Source organism: Pristiophorus japonicus, chromosome 1 (assembly GCF_044704955.1).
Source record: "Pristiophorus japonicus isolate sPriJap1 chromosome 1, sPriJap1.hap1, whole genome shotgun sequence".
NCBI classification, from domain to species: Eukaryota; Metazoa; Chordata; class Chondrichthyes; family Pristiophoridae; genus Pristiophorus; species Pristiophorus japonicus.
In genome coordinates, this window is record NC_091977.1 from 117,426,430 (window position 1) to 117,451,501 (window position 25,072).

At 46.1% G+C, this 25,072-nt stretch overlaps 1 protein-coding gene across 2 annotated transcripts in view; it reads left to right on the top strand.

Annotated features, from left to right (window-relative positions):
* LOC139265556 (guanine nucleotide-binding protein subunit alpha-14) overlaps positions 1-25,072 on the top strand; it is a 256,228-nt gene that overhangs the window by 120,406 nt on the left and 110,750 nt on the right. For both annotated transcript variants that reach the window (XM_070882642.1, XM_070882633.1), the window contains exon 2: positions 11,214-11,398. In XM_070882642.1, coding sequence (XP_070738743.1) covers positions 11,252-11,398 — 147 coding nt within the window. In that variant the 5' untranslated portion in view covers positions 11,214-11,251. The remainder of the gene's footprint in view (positions 1-11,213; positions 11,399-25,072) is intronic.

A 25,072-nucleotide genomic window follows, 5' to 3' on the forward strand; every position in this document is an offset into this window, starting at 1 on the left:
GGCAAAGTGTTTTAATACTAGCTTTTAAACCATGATTTTTACTTTTGACCCCTCCTGCAGCCCCTTTATATTTATACATATTGTCCCTTCCTATCACCTTGTGGTTTACACTTACCCCAGTGCTAATCTGCTCTGTTGCCTCCTGCCTTTTGCATTCTTTCTTGGGGTCCTGTTCATCTGCGCTCTCACCCACTCTAACTAGCTCAGAGCCCTCTCCTGGGTTCCGAATACTCCTCGCATTGAGGCACTGAGCTTTTCAGGCTTGCCTTTTTATTACACTTTGACCCTTTAGAATTTTGCTGTACATTGGCCCTTTTTGTTTTTTGCCTTGGGTTTCTCTGCCCTCCACTTTTACTCATCTCCTTTCTGTCTTTTGCTTCTGTCACTAGTGATATATCACTTGTGCTTTAAGACATCATAATTTGGGAAAGAAAGATAATAGACAAGTTGTCAGACTATTGATGTAGATTGCTTTTGCCCCAATCCAAAATGACTGGGAAGACCCATTTAGATGAAGACCCATTAGATGAAGTAATGTGGATGTTGCCAATATGAATATGAAATGTTTGTACCAAAGGAGTGGATGAAAATAATTGATCAAGTTAGGTTGAGATGCTCTTTTCAGTCAGATTGGAATGAGTATGTTCATACAACGAAGGTAAGATATTAAGAAAAAGACTAATTTTAAAGTTGAATGTAAAAATAAACAGCAAATAGAGCAAGGATTGGGATCAAAGGCTACAGTTGAATAATTAGCACCACCATCGGCCCAATGGGCCAAATGGTGGCCTCCTATTTTCTAATTTCTGTGGTATTTATCAGTGTTGATACAATATTTGGGTCTTCGGTCCTTTTTTAAAAATCCTATCACTTCTGTAATTGAAACTTACATTCTTCAGAGTGGAGAACCTAACCATGAAATATTACACAATGGGCAATAAAAAGCAATGTGTAAATGTTTTATCTGCTAATTGATAATCTGAAAGGAGGTTACTTCGAAGAGTCAATTGGTATGAGCAGGTTACCCCAATTCTCCCCCCACTGTTTTTCCAAGATTTTTTCACTCGTAGGGCCCAAGTTTCCACATGATTTGCACCTGATTTTTAGGAGCAACTGGTGGAGAACGGACTATCTTAGAAATTGCAATTCTCTGCATTTTTTTTTTCTGCAGTTCTAGTCAGGTCGAACAGTTCTACTTTGGAACAGAATTTTTTCTTCAAAAGGGGCGTGTCCGGCCACTGACGCCTGATTTCAAAGTTTCCACAGTGAAAACGTACTCCAAACTAAGTTAGAATGGAGCAAGTGAAGATTTTTGTAGAACTGAAAAAACCTGTTCTACACATTAAAAAATCAGGCGCAGGTTACAAATTAGGCGTCCAGAACGAGGTGGGGGGAAGGGAAGTCATTAAATTCTACAATAAATCCTTATTTATACTTCTACAAATATTATACAAATAAATCCAACCTGAATAAACATTTATAAGCAAAGAAAAGATTAAATAAACCATCTTCCTACCTGTGTGAAAGTGCTTCAGGCACAGAGAATGCTGCAGTCAGCCTGAGGCGCCCGTTCTTCCCGCGGGGGGTGGGGGGGGGGGGGAGAGAAGAGGAGCCCGTTCTTCCCGCGGGGGGCGGGGGAAGAAGAGGAGCCCGTTCTTCCTGCGGGGGGGGGGGGGGGCGGTGAGAGGAGGCGCCTGTTCTTTCCCGCGGGGGGGGGGGGAGGAGAGAGAGGAGGCGCCCGTTCTTCCCGCGGGGGGGTGGGGGGTGGGGAGCCGCCCGTTCTTCCCGCGGCGGGGGGGAGGGTGGGGAAGGAGACAGTGAGAAGGCTGCATGTGCTGATGGCAATGTGCTTTTATTTTAAAAATTTTCAAAAATTAAACCGCTACAAAGAACTACAAAAATGGCCGAGTGCCAATGTTTTTTTCACACTGAGCATGCGCGAACGCTCCAACGCTCCAACGTGCACGCGCAGCGTTGCCGGCAGGAAAAAAACTAATTTAAATAGTACCCGCCCCCTCCCACTTACAAAATCGGCGTGAGTGTAGGCTCCGCCCCCCTGGGCGCCGTGCCAGGCAGACAAGGAGCTGCAGAAAGCTCCAGAATTGCGAGGTTTTTTTTAGGCGCCGTTTTAGGCGCGAAAAACAGGCGCCCAGCTCGGAGGGTTGCCCGTTTTTTATCGTGTGGAAACTTGGGCCTGTTATTCCAGTCAAATATTTGTCATTCCTAACACATTAATTGTTATCAACTGCTTAATTTGTTAATTTGGAAGAGTCTAAACTTATAAGTTTTCTAACTATGAAAAAAAGGAGGTAGACTTATTTGCAACATTTATATTTCATCTTATTACCATTTCTCAAAGTGCTTCACATCCAAAGAATTTGGAGAAAACTCCATGGGATCGTTAACACCCACCTGAATGACTGCAAGCGACAAATAATGTCTCATTTGAGTGTCAAGTTTGGCATCGTTTGAATTTTGCAGTAAATGCAGTCCAATTTTCAGTGACAATCCTGTAAAAACAATGTAATAAAATATAGTGCCTTGAACATCGAAAAAATTCCCAAGTCCTTCACAGAAACATAATCAGACAAAAATGGGCGCTTACAAAAAGGAGGCAATATTCAAGGATGATTTGCATTAATATTGCGCCTTTCATGGCTTCAGAATGTCCCAAAGTGCTTTACAGCCCAATTTACTTTTTGAATTATAGTTACTGTTGTATGTGGGGCCTAGAAGGCAGAAGCATTGGCCACCAATGATGGTTGCAATGAGAGAAGCACACACAAGGCCAGTCGGAGGAATAGATAGTTTGGGACGGTTGTTGGCAGGAAGAGATTAGAGATCGGGAGGGGCAAGATCCTGGAGGGTTTAAATAATAGGATGAAAATTGGAGACAGTGGGGGACTTGAGAGCCAATGTTAGGCAGCAAGGACAGCGGCAACGGATGAGTGGGTATTGATGCAGGATAGAATATGGCCAGCAGAATTTTGGATGAGCTGAAGTTTGAAAGGATGAAGAATGGGAGACCAGCTGGAGTTAACAAACGCATGGATGAGGCAGATGGGTGGAGGCAAGTTATATTATGTTGTTGGAAGTAGGTAATCTTTTGATGGTGAGGTTATGGATTTGTAAACTTAGTTTAGGGTTGAATAATATGCTAAGGTTGCAAACAGTCTGATTTAACAATGGCAAGGAAGTGGGATGAAATCGGTGTCTAGCGTAGAGTTTGTGGCAGGGCCAAAGACAATTGTTTCACTTTTACTGAAGGGAATTACGGGACAGCAATGGGGAAATTTATATAGGCACCACTCAGTATTGTAGTACGGTATTGATCAGATTTAGTGCTTAAATAGAGGAATGAGTAATGATGGGATGATAGGAGCAGCTGTGTAGGCCATTCGCAACTTCAAGCCTGCCCTGCCATTTAATAAGACCATGGCTGATCTACCTTAACTCCACCTCCCTGGACTATCCCAATATCCCTTGATTCCCTTAATATCCAAAAATCTATCGATCTCTGCCTTGAATATGCTCGCTCACTGAGCATCCACAGCCCTCTGGGGTAGAGAATTCCAAAGATTCACAACCCTCTGAGTGAAGAAATTTCTCCTCATCTCAGTCCTAACTGGCCAGCCCCTTATTCAGAGACTGCCCAGCCAGGGGAAACATATTCCCAGCATATACTCTGTTGAGCCCTGGAAGTATTTTGTATGTTTCAACGAGATCACCTTTCATTGTTCTAACCTCTAGAGAATATAGGCTAGTCCACTCAATCGCTCATAGGACAATCCCCCATCCCAGGAATCGGTCTAATGAACCTTTATTTTGCTCAGTCTCAGGCAAGTATATCCTTCCTTAGGTAAGGAGACCAAAACTGTGCACAGTACTCCAGGTGTGGTCTCACTTAAAGTCCTATGGGCTAGACTTTCGGCACATCATCGCCCATTTAGCATCCATATAAGGGCCGAGATTCAGACTATCGCCCATATTTGATGAAAAGTGGAAACTAGCGCCCGATTGTAGTCCATTTATTGCCGGCCCAACTTTCGGCATACATGAATGAGCTACATCGCCCGGCCTATTTAAAAAATACATATATGACGTCATCGTGCAAGGCTGAGAATAGTGCTGAAAATGGAAACTTGCGCCCGATTATGGCCCAGATTATCGCTGACCGCTACTTTTGGCATTTCGCCCACAATTTGCCCAAATGATCACTGTCCGAAAAAGACGCGGAAGGAAAGCTGCAATCACCTGACCGTAACTCAGCACTACTCGGCACTACGGACGCCATTTTCTAACTGGGAGGATCTGTAGTAAAAGGCTGCTTGAAATGCTTGAGGAGAATCAACTGGAGTGATTTTAAGGACCTTTTTGATTCTTGGCAATCATCTAATCATGTTTGTATTTGTTGAGGACAAATTAAGGGCATTTATAGGAATGGGGTCTGTAATTTCTCAACCAGTATTGATCACTAATCACATGCTGCAGAATAGATATGGGAGAAGGTATATTGAAGAGCATTATGTGCCCAAAGAGATGGCAGACTGCTGCGGAGGAGGAGACGTTGCATCCAAGGCATTTACAATGATAAGCGATTATACCTGAACTTGTCCGATAACCTGTGTGTTAGGAGGCTGCGCTTCCGAAAGGAGGTCATCAGTGAGATATGCCAGCTAATTAAGGGAGATCTACAGCCTACCAGCACCATCAGGGCCACACTGCCCATTGAGGTTAAGGTTACTGCGGCACTTTCCTTCTACACATTGAGTTCCTTTCAGACCTCAGCCGGTGACATTTGCAGTGTCTCTCAGCACGCCACAGATTGCAGAATTCGACAGTTAACTGAACCCCTTTACTCTCGCAGGATAGACTTTATAAGCTTCCCATGACCAAGGAGGCACAGACTGAGAGGGCTTTGGGTTTCTCGCGAATAACAAACTTCCCCAAGGTGCAGGGAGCAATAGACTGTGTACGCACATCGCCCTGCGAGCACCTTTACAGGATGCAGCGGTGTCTCAGAACCGAAAGTGATTCCACTCCCTGAATGTGCAACTCGTGGTCGACCGCAAGCAAATAATCATGGCAGTAAATGCACATTTTCCAGGGCGCATTCATGATGCACACATCTTGCGTGAGAGCACTGTGTCTGACTTGTTTTAGAGTCAGCCACAAGGTCACGGTTGGGTGCTGGGGGTTAAATGATGATGATCATCATCATAGGCAGCCCTTCAAATCGAGGATGACTTGCTTCCACCTCAAAAGTTCACGGGTGTTTCACTGAAGGACCTAAAATTCCAGTTCCCGAACGAAATCTTGAAGGTTGGATGATGCCTGTGCGTGGATTTTTTTAACGTGTGGTGGCCGTTGCACACCAGCCACCACACGGGTTTGACAGAGCCAGGCCTTGGTCCAGTGGCAAGGATTAACCAAGACGACTGGAGACTAGCTCTGCTGCACGGGGGATAAAGGATATGGCCTTGCCAGCTGGCTCATGACCCCTCTGCGTCAGCGCCAGACAGAAGCCAAGAAGCACTACAATGAAAGCCATATCGCTACATGCAATATCGTCGAAAAGATAATTGGAGTGCTTAAGCAGCGCTTCAGAAGCTAGGGCCACTCGGGAGGCAACCTACAATACTACCCTGAGCAGATTGTTGAGTTCATTGTGGTGTGCTGCATTTTGCATAACCTAGCTTTGAGGGGAGGACAACAATTGCCAGATGAGACCGCTGGTCCACCTCAGGAGATAAAGGAGGATGAGGACCTCTGGGAGGACAATCAATCTGGCGATGAACCCATGCCACCCCCCTCCCCCGCAACACTGGAAAAGCCCCGTGGTAGTTACACGGCTGCAAAACTCTTGCGTCATAAATGAACACTTTGCGTGAACTTACATTGGTGACAGTTACAGTTGCATTACGTTTCAGCCTGGCCTGGCAATGGCCATTGTTTCCACCCATTGTATTGCTGTTTTACCTTCCATTATTAGAAGATATTTCAGGACAATTGTAAAGTTAAATAAAAAAATAAGACGAATGTGAACATTTTTTGAACTAACATATATAACACCCCACCCCCCCACTTTCAACAACATTTGTAACATAACAATAATATAACACCCTCCCACTATCCCAAACAGTGAACATTCAACAAAAATTTATTTTTAACAATAATTACCATATACGGCACCTCCTTCCCTACCTGCGGCCCGATTCCCTCTTGCATCTTGACACCCCACTTGTATTAACCCCCCGTTTCTCAGTAACTCTCCGAGTAATGGGACTAAGACGTCTTGCAGGGGATCTCCAGGCCTGCTGCTGTGGGGTGGGGGGCAGGTGACGTTGGCAGAATCTCCTCAGTGACTGGAGGAGAAGACGTTTCCGAAGAAACGTCTTCCGAGTCAGAAGGAAGTTCTTTGTCCTGTCTCGCATCTGTTGTGGTGCTTGATGGGACGGCACCTTGGGGGTGCAGTGTCGTTTCCCGAAACTATCGCAAGCTGCTAAGGCATGGACAGCGTTGGTCATTCGCCCCATTGCCACAACTATCCGATCTATGCCCTCCGTTGTTCGTGCGGACATTGTGGCAATGTTTCCAGTCAACCCACCAAGCGCCGAGAGGAGCTCTCAACCTATGTCAATGCTCACCTTGTCATCCTTTGGATCTGCCTGTTGCAGCGCATGCCTACCTCGCCGACTAAACCTCCGTGGGGTCGGTGTGGGCATTGGATACCTTGGGGTGGCCTGCTGCAAGCCGCTTGAGCCCACTACTTCATCTGTCGATGAAGACGTGGCCGCAGGTACAACAGATGACAGCTGCTCATCTTCCTCCTCCTCAGTGTCGTGTTCTGCACCTGTGGTGATGGCCACCTGCAGCGTCTGTCTGTTTCCAGTCAATCCTTTAAATAATAATTAATACTGTTGATTAAATGTAAGGCATCGGAACAAAATTGGACTTAAAGGTCGCAGGTTCCGACCCCAGTCCAAATCTTAGCAGGGAAGCTACCCAAGATTACCCAGCTTAATTACAATCCGGCAGATTTACATTCTAATTCATTCAGTGGATCATTAAGATTTAAAATGTAATAATTTTGTACTTGCTCTTGCCGAAGCAACCAGGCTGTTCCACCTCTTCCGGCACTGGTCTGCCTCACGCCTATCGTGGGCCACTGAGGATACAATCGTTGCAACATCGCCCCATATTTGCTGATAGCTGCGGGGGGGAGGTTTTCCACGCCCAACCAGTGGCGTAACTACGCCAATGCAGTCAATGCACTGGCATTGGGGCCCTCGCCTGAAGGGGGGGCCCACCACCTGCATCCTCGCAAACTCGGTGGCGTGGCTCAGCTGGAAAACGCTCTCGTCCATCTTCTTGGTGAAAGTTTTGAACCTGTCGACCCTGCTGTTCACCTCCTGCAGCTCGAGGGGGCTCTGCGGGATGCTAAGCGTTGGGAAGAAGTTGCCCCCCACCATGTCGTCCTTCTCTGCTTTCCTCTTGCTCTGCTTCCAAGCCTTCTCGTTGCAGGTGAGGAAGTGCTGGAAGGCGTTGCAGTGGGCTCGTCATGTGGTTCATCCACAGGGTCAGCTCGTTCTTCCGCTTGGAGATGAAGTCCTCCTCGAAGCGGCCGGTGGCTTGCTTCTCGGGGATGTGAGGCACCGAGGTGACGGGGAACTTCGCTCCCGTGTTCACTCGATAACGGCCCGTCCCGTCGAAATCCGAGAACCCGCCACCGCCTCCCCCGCTCCCGCCGCCCCCGGACAGCGGCTCGTCCGCCACCGTCAGGTTATCATCCCAGTCGTTGTCGTCGCTGCTGCCCAAAGCCTGGTGCTGCAGTCCCGCCAGGACCAGCCTCTCGAGGCTGCCGCCCGTTTGGGCGAGAGGCGGGGGACAGAAGGTGCTTGCGGAGGGGCAGGCCGGCAGGGGGAAGCCGATGGGGGGCTGAGGCGGCGACGGGCTGTCATAGCCTCCGGTCGGCACGTTAACCTAGCGGGAGGCGGGGCCTTGGCGGCACTGACACCGGGTGCAGCGTCTCCCCAGCTCCCGGCCTGCAGGATCTGCACGTACGAGGCCGGGAAGAGGCCCCTCTGGCCGTGGCTGTTAGCCCCCCTCCAGCCAGCCCTCGATGTCATGCTCGCTATACACAGTCAGCACCTCGTCCCCCTGCACCACGATCTCGCCCACATTCCTGCTCTGGAAATCGTACAGAGCCTGAGCCTGGAGCTTCATCGTCCCGCCGTCCGCACCCGGCTCAGCTCCATTCCTAGACCCCGCGGTAACCCCCCACCCTGTAAACCCTTCCTCACACCGGTCCTGGCTCCCCCTCACACCGGGCTCCCCCAGACCCCAAACTCTCTCTTTGACCCCCCCGGACACCCTCACTCGAGGGGCGGCTGCGCTGGATCTTCCCTGGCTGGCTGAACTTTTCCCTGTCGTTCTGTTTTTTAAAAAAAATTTATGTTTGCATTGGGGCTCGCATCCTTTAGTTACGCCACTGCGCCCACCCCGGGTTAACTGTCCCCACCGACTTTAGACCTCATTAGCTTCGTCCGAAAACACCTTAGCCCTCCTTCTTCCTGACATCTCCTCCTCGTGGACACTTCTATCAGATGACATAGCTCCAAGACTTAAGAATAAACACTCCAATTACAACTATGCAACTCAATACTCAAATTTCAGCTCTCCAACTCTGATCACTGCTCCTCTTTCTCCCTCTCTTTGACTGTTCTGAGCATGCGCAGATGACCCCTGAACTCCCAACTCGCAGGAAAACTTCTTTGCATGCGCAGAATGTTGGTATGGACGCAAGCCTTGCATGACTGAATACATCGCTAAGGCCCATTTCAAATCGCTAAGACTATCACCCAAAATAAAAAGCCGAAACCAGCAGTCTTTAAAATGGGCGATATTCCAGCGATTCTGAAAAATAAAAAAAAACACTAAGGCCGGAAATATTGCACATTTTGGGGCAATAGCGATCATAGTGGAAAGTCTAGCCCTATTTGCAGTGAGACTTATTTACTCGTGCTCCATTCCTTTTGTAATAAAGGCTAACATGTTTTACCTTCCTAATTACTTGCTATACCTGTATGATTTGTGTACAAGGACACCCAGGTCCCTCTGAAACCCAACATTTCTCTATTTATTTAAAAAATATTCTGCTTTTGCAATTTTCCCATCAAAGTGAATAACTTCACACTTCTCCACATTATATTCCATCTGCCACGATCTTGCCCACTCACTTAAACTGTCTATATCCCCTTGCAGCCTCTTTGCATCCTCACAACCTAGCTTTGTATCGTAGGAAAACTTGGATACAGTGCATTCGGTCCCCTCATCCGAATCATTGATACAGGTTGTAAATAGCTAAGGCCCAAGCACTGATCATTGCGACACCCTACTAGTTACAGCCTGCCAACCTGAAAACGACCCATTTATTCATATTCTCTGTTTTCTGTTGATGGATGCTACACGATATGTAAAATTGGGAAAAGCAAAAAAAAAAATGTTAACGGGCCAAACATTGAACAGTACAGACAGAGCGTCCAAAATCCGGAAACCTTGGGACCGAGACCGTTCTGCATTTCGGAAAGTCTTTCTGACGTCCCGAATCAGGAAACGCTCAGGCCGAGGTTTGGATATTTCTCGGAAATTGGGTAGTTTTCCCGACGTCCCGAATCCAGAATGCCTGGGCCGAGGTACCGAGGGGGTGGGGGAGGATGAGGGCGGCGGCCAAATGGGGGAGAAGGGGAGGGGTCCGGGCGGCAGCTGAGTGGGGGAGTCCGGCGGCGCAGGAGTCTGGCGGCCGAGTGGGAGGGGCAGCGGTGGATCCAGATTTTGGAACATTTTCTGGATTCCGGATGGCCCCGCCACGGATCGGCCTGAATTCCGGAACATTTTGGAATACCTGATTTTGGATGCTCATCCTGTCATTGAAACTAGCAGAGGCCCGCAAAACATTTGCGGTCAAATTAGTATCTTTATTGCAACAGTACATGTTTAGACTGTTATCATCATCTTTGACTATAGAATCAACGCTGATGTCCTCCCTCCCCTTCTCCTTCCACTCTCTCTCATCCTCTCCCTCCCCCTCCATCCAACCCTTCCTCCCCCTCCATCCAACCCTTCCTCCCCCTCCATCCAACCCTCCCTCCCCCTCCATCCAACCCTCCCTCCCTCCCCCTCCATCCAACCCTCCCTCCCTCCCCCTCCATCCAACCCTCCCTCCCTCCCCCTCCATCCAACCCTCCCTCCCCCTCCATCCAACCCTCCCTCCCCCTCCATCCAACCCTCCCTCCCCCTCCATCCAACCCTCCCTCCCCCTCCATCCAACCCTCCCTCCCCCTCCATCCAACCTTCCCTCCCCCTCCATCCAACCCTCCCTCCCCCTCCATCCAACCCTCCCTCCCCCTCCATCCAACCCTCCCTCCCCCTCCATCCAACCCTCCCTCCCCCTCCATCCAACCCTCCCTCCCCCTCCATCCAACCCTCCCTCCCCCTCCATCCAACCCTCCCTCCCCCTCCATCCAACCCTCCTGAACCTCCCCGCACTTGCCCGCCCCCTGCCACACCGATTTCTTGTTTGCATATGCATGTTGCCTCTCTCTAATAGCAGCTGGTAGTGCCCACTATGTAATTTGACTGCGAATAGTGTTTTGAACAATAAGTTAAAATTCAAATTATGTACATTTTATCTCCATTGTAACTTGTTAAATGTAATGACGTGTAGTACCTCATGGTTTCCTGGTGGCAGACTACAGATAGTGTTTATCAGACATACGGTGGTGAGCTTGAGTCCCACCACACAGCATATGTACTTCAAAAATGAATTTTTATGGGACTAAATACCAGTAATAATCCCTTTGTGGTTCAGATGGTTACAGTCTGCAAGGTTAGCACACAAACCCAGGAACGTTGCTCAAGACCTTTTTTAAGGTGCTTCTTTAAGGACCATCGTTGAACAACATTGTTTATTGCGTATGTCCTGGAAAATTATGTGCTTAACTACATGAAAGGTATTATTGCCAGAGAACAAAATGTTTCTGTCCACTTTTGGAACATATTGTTAGTACTAAGCATTCATCACGTATAGTATAGCTCTTGAGTGAAAGTGGAAATTGTTGCAGACCGTTTTGTGCTGTGGGTTTGAGATCAGTCAAAAGGGGATAGGCTTGTTGGCCCTATGACATAATACTATGTTCTTTGTTTGAATTTAGGTACTGGTGAAAGTGGCAAGAGCACGTTCATTAAGCAGATGAGAATCATCCATGGAGATGGCTATTCTGATGAAGACAGGAAAAATTTCACAAAGCTCGTATTTCAGAACATATTTACTGCAATGCAAGCAATGATCAGATCCATGGACACACTCCGGGTGCAATACAAGAATGAGCAAAACATGGTAAGAATTTTTTTGGTGTTGTGTGCAAACCTATCTTTGGTGAAATATTTACAAGCAGCTGACAATGAAGGATCCCTCCTCTTGTGAGCATAGAGTTCGAGTCGGGTGACCAGTTATTGAAATAATTTAGCTATTCTTAAATTCAATGAGGTCAGGCTATTAAAGGTCAATGAAAATTTCTAAAATGTATACTACAAGACTTGGGTATAAAATGTAATTCTCGCACTTATTTCCTGTACTACTTTGCCCATCACACTTCACTGATAACACCCTTGTTACTATAAAACAACATAATCCCAAATACCTCCAGCAATACCATGCTGCTGGGGAGAGCCGAAAGAAATATTGGGAGCATACACTAAGGACAGGAACCCGAAATCTAGATTATTGATAAGCTAGATACAAATCAAAAGCCAAAACTAAAAAAATGAGGTGCATACTCGATCATAAGGAACGTGAGAGTCCAGTGATGCTGAGTCCGAGGAAATATCTGGGGCAGACCTAAAATTTGTGACATTGATACTGTTTTAGCTTATACAATATTAAGAGTCAAATATATAACGTCTTCCTTGAAGGCGTGTGTGTGATAAGGAAACCTAGCAGAAGATTCTAAGAATACTCATAAGTTGTGTGTCTATATGATCTGGACACCACAAAGATGAATTTAGCAAAAGTGCTTTTTACATAACTATAGTGCCAAAAGAACTTCTGTGGTTTTACAGTAGAATGTTACATGGAAGACTGGACTTAGATGTAAGATGCAAAGAATTCCAGGAAATTCAAATACATAGCATGTCGTCATGATTCTGCCCAACTTAATGCAATTTAATCATACACTGCTCACTCAGACCTATTTATACTTCCTCTGCTTATCTCTCACTCATTCTTCCCCCACTTGGCTTCATTTTTTTCTTCCCTCCTTCACTTCATTATCTGTCCTCTCTCCTCCAATTCAATCTCTATTCCCCTTCACTTGTCAATTTCCTTCTCTTTTGCTTCATTTGTCAGTCTTTCTCTCTTTCTCTCCCACACCTTCACCTCAATCACATTCTGTTTTGCTTCCTCACTTGTCTGCATTTCACACTCTCTTCCTACATCAGGTTGTAATCTCTCTCTCTAATCCCTCTGACCATTCACTTCAGTATATTTCTCCCCTCTCTCTCCACTTTTTACAGTCTCCTCCATTAATAGCTTTCCCTTCACTTTTTTTACGTTAGTCTCTTAATCCTGCTTTCTCTACTTTAGTCTCTCTTCTCCACTTCACCCTCATGCCCATTCATGTTTCACTTCATTCTCTCTCTTATTCTTCACTTCTGTATGTGACCACCTCTACCAATTCAGTATTTCTTTCTCTCTCGCACCACATGGTTCCCTCTCTCTCCCTTCACATATGTATGTGTGTCTTTCTCTCTTCATTTCTGTACATCTACTCTTTTTATTCTATTTTCTCATTCCCTTTCTTCTTCTTTTCTTACCTCTTGTTTATTTCTGCACCTGTGGATGGGAAGAGGTAGCCACACCAAGTCTCAGATGAGTGGGCAGATTAGAGTCAGCATCCTTGGCCACATAACTGAGGATATGGGAGGGAGGGATACCAGAGACACAGACATGTGCTGGGGATGGAATCTAAGAGGCTCTGGTTGTTGGTCGCCAGTGCAGGGAAAGTCAATGTGTTGGCACCCTCATGCTCAGCCTTGGGAGCATATGTCAATTGCTGCAAGGTAGGCTGTCTGCTTTCCTGCTCTCAGTCCCACAAGAGACTCACAGATAGGTGAGTTGAGTTCTGTTAATATAAAAGTGCTCACCTCTGGAAAGAACTGCTGGCACAACAGCTGATCTGATTGTGATCATTTAAAAAAAAATCACAGATCATGCTGCTGGTTTTCTCTGCACTCGATTGATATGTGTGTCTGACTCCCAACTGCTCTCCTTCAACTTGAACCTGGCTCAGGAATTCAAAACGCTGCAGGTCCAGGCTGAAGGAGGAGAGCAGTGTTATTGACTGCAGGAGGCTCATGCCAATTCATTGGGTTTCTGCTGAGAAAGCTGGCAGCGCTTCTGAAATGTTTACAATTCCCACAACCCCACAGAGGATCAGCTTTTCTGCTCCGCGGGTGGAAGTTGAAGCCCTGTGGGATGGATAAGATTGACAAGTGTGTTTATGATTTTTTTTTTTTAATGTTTTTTGAAAAAATATTTTGTGTTTTTCTTCTCCTCGGCCCAACCCGCAGCCTCGGGGTAAATTTTTAATAAATTTATTAATTATCACCCATTTTCTTTAAGAACCGCCCAATCGACGCAAAATTCACTTTTTCCACTGAAAATCGGGGTGCAATGCCCATTTTTTCCACTGGGTAGATTTTTTTCTTTTTTGATATGAAGTTTTCACCGGCGATAATCTTGGGAATCTTAGCAGTCTTTTGGGCAGCAATCGGGTGCTGTCAGGTTGTTAGGAAATTCTTTGACTCCTGTCATAAACTCCATATTTTTATAAACTCTCTCCCTGACCACTATCTCAGGCAGATCCAAATTGTTTGCCATCTTGGCATCCTATTTCACACCGAGCTGCACTTCCAATCCCATATCTAGTATATCGCAAAGATAGTTTTGAACTCCGTAACAACGCCTGCTGCTGCCCCAATATCCATCTACTATTGAAACACTCCCACCTTTCCTACCTCCAAAGTTAACTATTTCATGTTGTACTGACCGGCCTCCCATCCTCCATTAACTTCAGCTGGCTATATCCTGTCCCGCACCAGGTCCCGCCCAACCATCACCTCTGTCTTTGTTGACCTATATTGGTTCCTGGTCCCCATGTTTAAATCCGTTCATGGCCTCACCCACACTACCTTTACAACCCTCTCTACCCTGAGCTCCAGCCTCTTGTGCATCCCCCTCAATCCCATTGTTGGTGGCCCTGCCTTCAACCACTTAAGCTCCACATTCTGGAGTTCCCATCCGGAACCTCTCTGCATTTCCACCTCCCCATTCTTCCTTTAAAACCCTCCTTAAAATCCACCTTTTTCACCCCTCCTAATATGTCCTTCGTCTCAATGCCCATTTGTGTCTGATTACACCTTTGAATCACCATAGGATGTTTTACTACATTAAATTCACTATATACATGCAGATTGTTTGGCTTGAGTATATTAGTGCAAAGGATGTTAAAATATATATTTTCATCTGTAATCAAATGTCAGTTTCTTGAAAAATTGTTATCTATTATATTTTTTGTACATATTCACATGTAACCGAAACCCTGAACAGTCCTCAATAATAATCTGAATTTGGAAGTGAAAATCAGCTCGAGAGATGTGGGTGCATCACATTCATAGTTTCATGTATATGTCATGCTCAAGTCATGCATAGCACATGCAGCATACAGTGCATATGTGAGGATGTCACGAATACAATGTACACGCATTTTGCGACCTGATTTTCAGCTCAAAGAACCAACTGACCTATCGAGTTTAAAACAAAATCTGGGAATTTACGGTGGAAATTTATGAAAGCTACCTTTCATGATCCTCACCAATGTCCCTGAGTTGGCAGGGTGATCCCTTTAGAAGGAAAAGGCAAGATTGATCCGCACTGCTCAAAATACATATTGGTCCATGTAACCGATTAAGATAAAACTTGCTGAGAGGAATTTCAATCCACCACGATGGTAGGTGTTAAAATTTCAATACAGGGAACTCTCGATTATCCGGGTCCCTCGGGGATTGGGCTATTCCGGGTAAACGATTTTTCCGTTTCGGTGAGTCTATATTTTAAAGTTAAAACTTTAATGAATCAATATAATCAGCTACAAACAGTAACAGAAGATGGACATTACCAGCATGCATGTACAGGTTCTGTGCCTGGAACCCGGTGCCGGCACTGCCCCGGTTCCCAACGTCAGCGGCGGCCGCGAGAGACAGCAGCTGCAGCAGCGTGCACACACACACACCTGCAAAGGGCAGAGGAGGGTGATTTTTATGGTGTGAGAGAGAGAGAGAATGAGCACATACAAATGAGCACAGTGTTTGGAATGCAATTTTTCCAAATTATTTGGAGCTGTCTTTTCACTTGTTAGCAACTGAATTTTAAATCCCGTTAAAAAGTTGGATTCGTGTACGGATAATCGAGAGTTGTCTCTATTATGAAACCCGCCTCGAATTCGCCCATTTTTGATTTTAACGGAGTTGGGATGGGATGGATGGTCAACTAAGCTGCTTTCAAGAGGCGGGTCAGTTGTTTAAATATGCTAATGAGACCACATGCCTCAATTTGATCAAATTTGTAGATTTAATGGCTGCTGGCTGGATTTTCCAGGGCTTGGGAATCCCAGCAGCTGAAGTAAGTGTGAACGGCTGGATCCAGCAGTTAAGTGACTTTCTAGCACAGCTTGTGGAGTGGGAGTGTTTCCTCTCAGCCCCTCAAGTGAGTCTGCTTTCTGACCTGCGATCCTAAGCCCCACTGCTATCTCCCTGACCAGCGATCGCTTCAAATCACTGCCCCCCCCCCCCCCCCTCCTGCCCCCGCCCCCGCCCCAATCCCGGTTGATCTCTCCTTCCCTTCTTTCCCTTCCAGTGTAGGCCGTCCGCCTGACAGGCAGACAGCCTTTCAATCTGGCTGGCTGCCAGTTGGGAAACGGGAATCAAAGTTCAAATGAGGTCCTGTCGTTAAATTTGGCTGGATCTCCGTGTTACCCACATTTCCGGCTTTCTCGGACGCTAAGGCCCCTCAGTCTGTTCCTTCCCTGCCTCTCCGTAAAAATCGAGGCCACAGCACCTGGTCCCAGCTCCAAGCCTTAGCAGATTAAGGGTTTAGTACAGCAATATTTTAAATTACGGTACAGGTCTTCAATGTCAATTAACCCTTTTAGGGCCCGGTAGCATTTCTTTGACAAGAACTGGTTGGCAGACAGGAAGCAGAGAGTCGGGATAAACGGGTCCTTTTCAGACTGGCAGGCAGACTAGTGGAGTGCCGCAGGGCTCAAATGCTGGGACCCCAGCTCTTTACAATATACATCAGATTTAGATGAAGGAATTGAATGTAATATCTCCAAGTTTGCGGATGACACTAAACTGGGTGGCGGTGTGAGCTGTGAGGAGGACGCTAAGAGGCTGCAGGGTGACTTGGACAGGTTAGGTGAGTGGGCAAATGCATGGCAGATGCAGTATAATGTGGATAAATGTGAGGTTATCCATTTTGGGGGCAAAAATACAAAGGCAGAATATTATCTGGATGGCGGCAGATTAGGAAAAGGAGGTGCTACGAGGCCTGGGTGTCATGGTTCATCAGTCACTGAAAGTGGGCATGCAGGTACAGTAGGCGGTGAAGAAGGCAAATGGTATGTTAGCCTTCATAGCTAGGGGATTTGAGTATAGGAGCAGGGAGGTCTTACTTCAGTTGTACAGGGCCTTGGTGAGGCCTCACCTGGAATAGTGTGTTCAGTTTTGATGATCTAATCTGAGGAAGGACGTTCTTGCTATTGAGGGAGTGCAGCGAAGGTTCACCAGACTGATTCCTGGGAAGGCGGGACTGACATATGAGGAGAGACTGGATCAACTAGGCTTTTATTCACTGGAGTTTAGAAGGATGAGAGGCGATCTCATAGAAACGTATAAGATTCTGACGGGACTGGACAGGTTAGATGCGGGAAGAATGTTCCCGATGTTGGGGAAGTCCAGAACCAGGGGACATAGTCTGAGGATAAGGGGTAGGCCATTTAGGCTGAGACGAGGAGAAACTTCTTCAGTCAGAGTTGTTAATGTATGGAATTTCCTGCCGCAGAGAGTTGTTAATGCCAGTTCATATATTCAAGAGGGAGTTAGATATGGCCCTTACGGCTAAGGGGATCAAGGGGTATGGAGAGAAAGCAGGAAAGGGGTACTGAGGGAATGATCAGCCATGATCTTATTGAATGGCGGTGCAGGCTCGAAGGGCCGAATGGCATACTCCTGCACCTATTTTCTGTGTTTCTATGTAAAATGGAATTACAGTTTGTTTTGCTTTTCAGTAATCCGAATTAAGAAATAGTCCATATTTCTATATATCTTTGTTTATATGCATATTTGACACATCACAATGATAAACCCATGGGAGCAATGGTCTTTTAATGTGTTTTGAGCATCGTGATCATATGATGTATGATGTCTTCCTCTCATTACTACGGCATATAACGAAGTGCATCTCCTCTTGGATATTTTCATTTTTTTGGCAGTTCTTCTGTGGAATCTGAGATCGAAACCAAAGAATGGTGACTGATCCACAGTTGTCCTCTTCTGCTAAAATCACAAAGTAGGCATTTTGGTGTTGGTATCCCATTAATCTCGGGTGGATTTGAACCCAGGTCTCAAAGTTGAAAGGGTAATGTGATAACCTGTTTCAGCAATTGGTAACCCAGATATTATTGTTTCATAGCCTAAAGCACTATTGTAGGTCACTTTTGAATAAAAGCCTATCTGTCATTTCAATGTTGCTGTGCTTGTCATGAACTGGACACTTGCCTCCTGGTCAACATTTATTTTGTTTATTGAATTTGAAAAATGTTTCAGATGATTCTTGTTTCAATCTTATCTACATTATGTAGGCAATGTTTGCTTTGAGATTTCCTCTGTATAAAGTGTATAGTGTGTAAGAAGAAAGAAAATTGCATTACCAAGTGCACAGCTCACTAAACCGAATAATTATTATAGTTCAAGTAATTCTAGTTTTAATTTGACAGTGAGGAGTGCATGAGCAGGGCAGCAGACTATTTTTTAAATTTTTGCATGCAGTGACTTCATTGAAGCTGCACCATGGTACCAAAATTGTTTCCAGCCAAATTTTAGGTGTAACGTCTGAGGGAGATCCTTTTAAAAATGGAGCACATGCAAAATGGTTATGGTGGGAATTGTCCATGTGTTGTCCTTTTTATCAGCTGCTTGGGGTCATGTTGAAAAAGTGTAGCACACAAATGAAAACAATCTGACTGCCCACCTGTAAATATGTACTGTTAGAGTTACCTTAACAACTTAAAAATGTTATCAATTTGTTCCTGGACTTGACAAATAATGTCATCTAATCAAATTCTTAGTTCTATTTGGAAATTGAATTCTTATAAATGCTGTGTGTCTCTATCTGTATCCAGGGATACAGAATTGCTGCCTGTTTTTAGTAAGTGAGTGATGAGATTACAAAATAATGTTCGGGAGGGAATGCTGTATGTCTAAAGCCAACTGTTTTAAAATAATTGATGATCTACTTCTAGCTATTGCAGATTCTTCATGAGTACTGAGCAATAATTTAAATTTCTTTATTTTGTCAGCTTGGCTTATTCGCACTCTTGCATCCAAGTCAGAAGCTTGTGGGTTCATGCCCTACTCCAGGACTTGACCACATAATCTACTCTGATATTTCAGTGCTGTATTCAATAGTGCATTGTTGGATATCTTCTGAATGGGATGTTATACAGGGGCCAGATCTTCCTACTTGGGTAAAAGATCCCACAGCTCAAATAGAACAGAGAGCTCAACCAACACCACACAAAAAATTGATTGTCATTCATCTTATTTGTTATATTTGGACTTTTGCTCTGCACAAATTAGCTGCTCTGTCTGCCAATATAACAGTGACTGTGCTTCAAAAGTGACAAATTGGATGTGAAGCTTTTTGGATTTCCTGAGGGTATATTGAGGCAATTTATGTATCTTATTAAAATCTGTGTGCATTTCCTGTCACAAAACCTGACTTTCTGTTGTCATGTTGTCATATTTTTGTGCCAACATTTTCCATTATAAATTTCTGGGTTTACATTTATAACTTGGCTACTGGTGATTCTGTGAACAAAATCTCTGAACTGTTTCTCTTGGCTTGGATGCCACCTTAAGGCAGGTAAGGTTTTAAACTTGAGGTTCTATCAATGTGTATTTTTATTTTTTACTTTTATATTAATTTTGATTTTAAAACTATTTTAAAAGTTTTGCCCGCTTTCAGGGTATGGTGGTGTAGCAGTTAAATTACCTGGTTGGTAATTGGATGGAAATCTACCATCCTTACCCAGTCTGGTCAATATGTGACTCCAATCCCACACCAATGTAGTTGGCTCTTAATTGCTCTGAAGTGGCCGAACAAGCCAGTCAAGGCCCACCATCATCTCAAAGCAACTAAGGATGAGCATTAAATGAAAGCCATGCCAGCTCATGAACATCCACATCTCATGAATTTAAAAAAAGGCTGTTTTTTTTTGTCCATCCGTCTCTCAGCATTCTTAGCCCCCAAATATCTATAATTGTTTTAAAGATATAGGGCTAGAAGTTGCCCTTCGCCTCAATTGGGGATGGTAACCTTCTGGGACCGGGACTTCCTGTGCCTGACCCGGAGCACCTGCCCCCCGACGCGGAATTGGGCCGTATGCTCCTCAATGGAAGGGGAGCGCTGTCTCCAGCACTCCGGTTCCTTTGAGGGGTGCTCCTAGGATGGTAGCACGGTGCTAAGCAGGCCAGCGCTGACATGCTACAATGCCCCTCTCCCCGCTCCCAAAACTGAGTGCCGGGTTGCACAATAGCGGCGCAGTTGACGTGAGGGCCGCCTTTGTCGGGCTGACCCAGGAGTCGGGCGACAAATAAAGATGGTGGCCCGTGGCGCTAGAAGCCTACCCTTTAAGAGGCACCCCGGCACCCCGGCAGCGGACTTCCGCCCGCACCTTGCGGTGCTGCCGTGACAGCGCACCTCCGGGGCAATTTCCTGGGAGGTGGTAGCGCCCCTTTGCCCCGGGCGAAAATGCCATTGCACCCAATTGGCGCCCCCCCGGAGGCACTAACTGGGCTATAAAAGGAGACAATTTTGCCCCCATAATGTATTTTCATGAGACTCCAACTACTTCTTCACTTCCCAAAAAAGATTTTGCTTCTAGTCCTGCTTCCGACTCTGTCTCATGGTGTCAACCCCCATTGTTTCTCGCCATTTGAACTCCTGCTGTGCTCTGCATAGCCCACCCAGCTTCCTGTCTGCCTGGAGCCATCCCAGCACTTCTGAGAAAGCCATGCTGTGGGATTCCTGCCCTGTTGTTCGCCTTCCCGAAAAGAAGATACTTGTTTCTTTATCCTATTGTCAGCTGCCACTGCTCCCTGCCCACGCTGTTTGGCCACTGGACCTTTCTGAACAGCCCTTACCTTTGCCGTCAATGCGTGAATGGTTCTTATAAATACATATTATGTTCCCACAGAAAGCTATCCAAAATTAGAGCTCCAAAGAAAAGTTTTTAAGTTTAACAACTTCATCAACATATTCTGTTTTGTGAACACTCAACTTCACAAGCTTCCCTAATGTACTCATTGGTTTGTATCCTCAACATCCAGCATTTTGTTTCCACTTGCAGTGTCGTATAAAAGTCAATGCCGGGGCATTTAAGGACTCAGCTAAGAGAGCCCTTTAGTCAGCACCTTACAGCTAACCTGGCGTGCCTCGATAACCCCGAGACGCAGAATGCCTACAGCGCTTGGTCTGCCCTCCAAGCCTCCATAACCAGTGTCTGCAAAGAGACGCTCGGTCACTCAACCAGGAAACACCAGGACTGGTTTGATGAGAATGATCAGGAGATTCAAGAGCTAATAGATTGCAAGCGCAGGGCACTTCTGAGCCTTAAACAGCAACCCAACTCTGGAGCAGCAAAGCAAAATTACAGACGGCTAAAGGCAAAGGCCCAACAAAAAACCTGTGACCTAAAGAACAGGTGGTGGATGGAGAAAGCACAGGAGATACAGCAGCTGGCTGACAACCATGATGTGCGAGGATTCTTCACCGCAGTTAAAGCCACCTACAGTCCAAAAACCCAAGGCCCCACCCCACTGCTGGCCAAGAACGGAGAAACATTCATCAAGGACACAGGTAGTCAGGGCCCACTGGAAGGAGCACTTCGAAGATCTCCTCAATCGAGACTGCCTTTGACTCGAGTGTTCTCGACTCCATTCCGCAGCATGCTACCCGCCACCACCTCAGTGAGGCCCCAACACTGCACGAGGTAGAAAAAGCCACAACACAGCCAAAAAAAAAACAAGGCTACGGAAACGGATGGAATCACTGCTGAGGCACTGAAGTATGGCAGAGAGGCACTGCGAGCGCAAATACACAACCTCATCTCTCTCATCTGGATGGAGGAGAGCATGCCGGAAGATCTGAGTGATGCAGTGATCGTGACCATCTTAAAAGAAAGGGACAAGTCTGACTGTGGCAACTACAGAGGAATCTCCCTGCTATCAGCCACTGGGAAAGTCGTCGCCAGATTCCTCGTCAACAGTCTTCTCCCAGAGTTGCAGTGGGGATTTCGGTCCCTCCGGGAGCCATGATTTTTGCAGCGCGAGAGCTGTTGGAAAAATGCAGGTAACAGCGCAGCCCTTCGACATGGCCGCCTTCGACCTTACAAAAGCCTTTGACACTCAACTGCGAGGGCCGATGGAGCATCGTCCTCCATTCCGGATGCCCCCAAAAGTACGTCACTATCTTCTGCCTGCTCCACGACAACACTGAGGCCGTGATCCTTCCCAACGGATCCATCACAGACCCAATCCATGTCCGGACCGGGGTGAAGCAGGGCTGCGTCATCGCCCCAAACCTCTTCAGTCTTACTCGTTGCCATGCTCCACCTTGCAGTTGACGAGCTCCCCGCTGGAGTGGAACGAAACTACAGAACCAGTGGGAACCTGTTCAACCTTCGCCGTCTCCAGGCCAAGTCCAAGACCACTCCAACCTCTGTCGTCGAGCTACAGTACGCAGACGACGTCTGCGTCTGTGCACACACAGGCTGAACTTCAGGACACAGTCAACGTATTTACAGAGCGTAATGAAAGCATGGGCCTGACATAGAAACATAGAATTTAGGTGCAGGAGCAGGCCATTCGGCCCCTCGAGCTTGCACCACCATTCAATAAGATCATGGCTGATCATTCAACCTCAGTACCCCTTGCGTGCTTTCTCTCCATACTCCTTGATCCCTTTGGCCATAAGGGCCATATCTAACTCCCTTTTGAATATATCTAAGAAACTGGCATCAACAACTTTCTGCGGTAGAGAATTCCACAGGTTAACGACTCTGAGTGAAGACTCATCTCGGTCCTAAATGGCATACCCCTTATTCTGAGACTGTGACCCCTCGTTTTGGAACTCCCCAGCAATGGGAACATTCTTCCTGCATCTAACCTGTCCAATCCCGTCAGAATTTTATATGTTTCAATGAGATCCCCTCTCATTCTTCCAAACGCCAGTAAATACAGGCTCAGTTGATCCAGTCTCTCCTCATATGTCAGTCTTGCCATCCCGGGAATCAATCTGGTGAACCTTCGCTGTACTCTCTCAATGGCAAGAACTTCCTTCCTCAGATTAGGAGACCAAAACTGAACACAATATTCCAGGTGAGGCCTCACCAAGGCCCTGTACAACTGCAGTAAGACCTCCCTGCTCCTATACTCAAATCCCCTTGCTATGAAGGCCAACATGCCATTTGCCTCCTTCACCGCCTGCTGTACGTGCATGCCAACTTTCAATGACTGATGTACCATGACACCCAGGTCTCGCTGCACCTCCCCTTTTCCTAATCTGCCGCCATTCAGATAATATTCTGCCTTTGTGTTTTTGCCCCCAAAATGGATAACCTCACATTTATCCACATTATACTGCATCTGCCATGCATTTGCCCACTCACCTAACCTGTCCAATCACTTTGCAGCCTCTTGGCGTCCTGCACACAGCTCACACCGCCACCCAGTTTAGTGTCATCTGCAAACTTGGAGACAGTACACTCAATTCCTTCATCTAAATAGTTAATATATATTGTAAAGTGCTGGGGTCCCAGTACTGAGCCCTGCGGCACTCCACTAGTCACTGCCTGCCATTCTGAAAAGGGCCCGTTTATCCCGATTCTCTGCTTCCTGTCTGCCAACCAGTTCTCTCTCCACGTCAATACATTACCCCCAATACCATGTGCTTTGATTTTGCACACCGATCTCTTGTGCGGGACCTTGTCAGAAGCCTTTTGAAAGTCGAAATACACCACATCCACTGGTTCTCCCTTGTCCACTCTGCTAGTTACATCCTTAAAAAAATTCCAGAAGATTCATCAAGCATGATTTCCCTTTCATAAATCCATGCTGACTTGGATCAATCCTGTCACTGCTTTCCAAATGCGCTGCTATTTCATCTTTAATAATTGATTCCAACATTTTCCCCACTACTGATGTCAGGCTTCACTGGTCTATAATTACCTGTTTTCTCTCTCCCTCTTTTAAAAAGTGGTATTATATTAGCTACCCTCCAGTCCATAGGAACTGATCCAGAGTCGATAGACTGTTGGAAAATGATCACCAATGCATCCACTATTTCTAGGGCCACTTCCTTAAGTACTCTGGGATACAGACTATCGGGCCCTGGGGATTTATCGGCCTTCAAGCCCTCCAATTACTTGACCACAATTTCCCGCCTAATAAGGATATCCTTCAGTTCCTCCTGTTCACTAGACCCACTGTCCCCTAGTACATTCGGAAGGTTATTTGTGTCTTCCTTCGTGAAGACAGAACCAAAGTATTTGTTCAATTGATCTGCCATTTCTTTGTTCCCCATTATAAATTCACTTGAATCCAACTGCAAGGGACCTACGTTTGTCTTCATTAATCTTTTTCTCTTCACATATTTATAGAAGCTTTTGCAGTCAGTTTTTATGTTCCCTGCAAGCTTCCTCTCGTACTCTATTTTCCCCCTCTTAATTAAACCCTTAGTCCTCCTCTGTTGAATTCTAAATTTCTCTCAGTCCTCAGGTTTATTACTTTTTCTAGCCAATTTATATGCCTCTTCCTTGGATTTAACACTATCCTTAATTTCCCTTGTTAGCCACGGTTGAGCCACCTTCCCCATTTTATTTTTACTCCAGACAGGGATGTATAATTGCTGAAGTTCATCCACGTCAATCTTTTAAATGTTTGCCATTGCTTATCCACTGTCAACCCTTTAAGTATCCTTTGCCAGTCTATTCTAGCCAATTTACCCCTCATACCGTCGAAGTTACCTTTCCTTAAGTTGAGGACCCTAGTTTCCGAATTAACTGTGTCACTCTCCATCTTAATAAAGAATTCTACCATATTATAGTCATTCTTTCCCAAGGGACCTCGCACAACAAGATTGCTAATTAGTCCTTTCTCATTACGTATCACCCAGCCTAGGATGGCCAGCTCTCTAGTTGGTTCTTCGACATATTGGTCTAGAAAACCATCCCTAATACACTCCAGGAAATCCTCCTCCACCGCATTGCTATCAGTTTGGTTAGCCCAATCAATATGTAGATTAAAGTCGCCCATGCTAACTGCTGTACCTTTATTGCACACATCCCTTATTTCTTCTTTGATGCTGTCCCCAACCTGTCGACTACTGTTTGGTGGTCTGTACACAACTCCCACTAGCTTTTTCTGCCCTTTGGTATTCCGCAGCTCCACCCATACCGATTCCACATCATCCAGGTAATGTCCCTCCTTACTATTGCATTAATTTCCTCTTTAACCAGCAACGCCACCCTGCCTCCTTTTCCTCTCTGTCTATCCTTCCTAAATGTTGAATACTCCTGGATGTTGAGTTCCCAACCTTGGTCACCTGGAGCCATGTCTCTATGCTGCCAATTACATCATACCCGTTAACTGCTATCTGCGCAGTTAATTCGTCCAC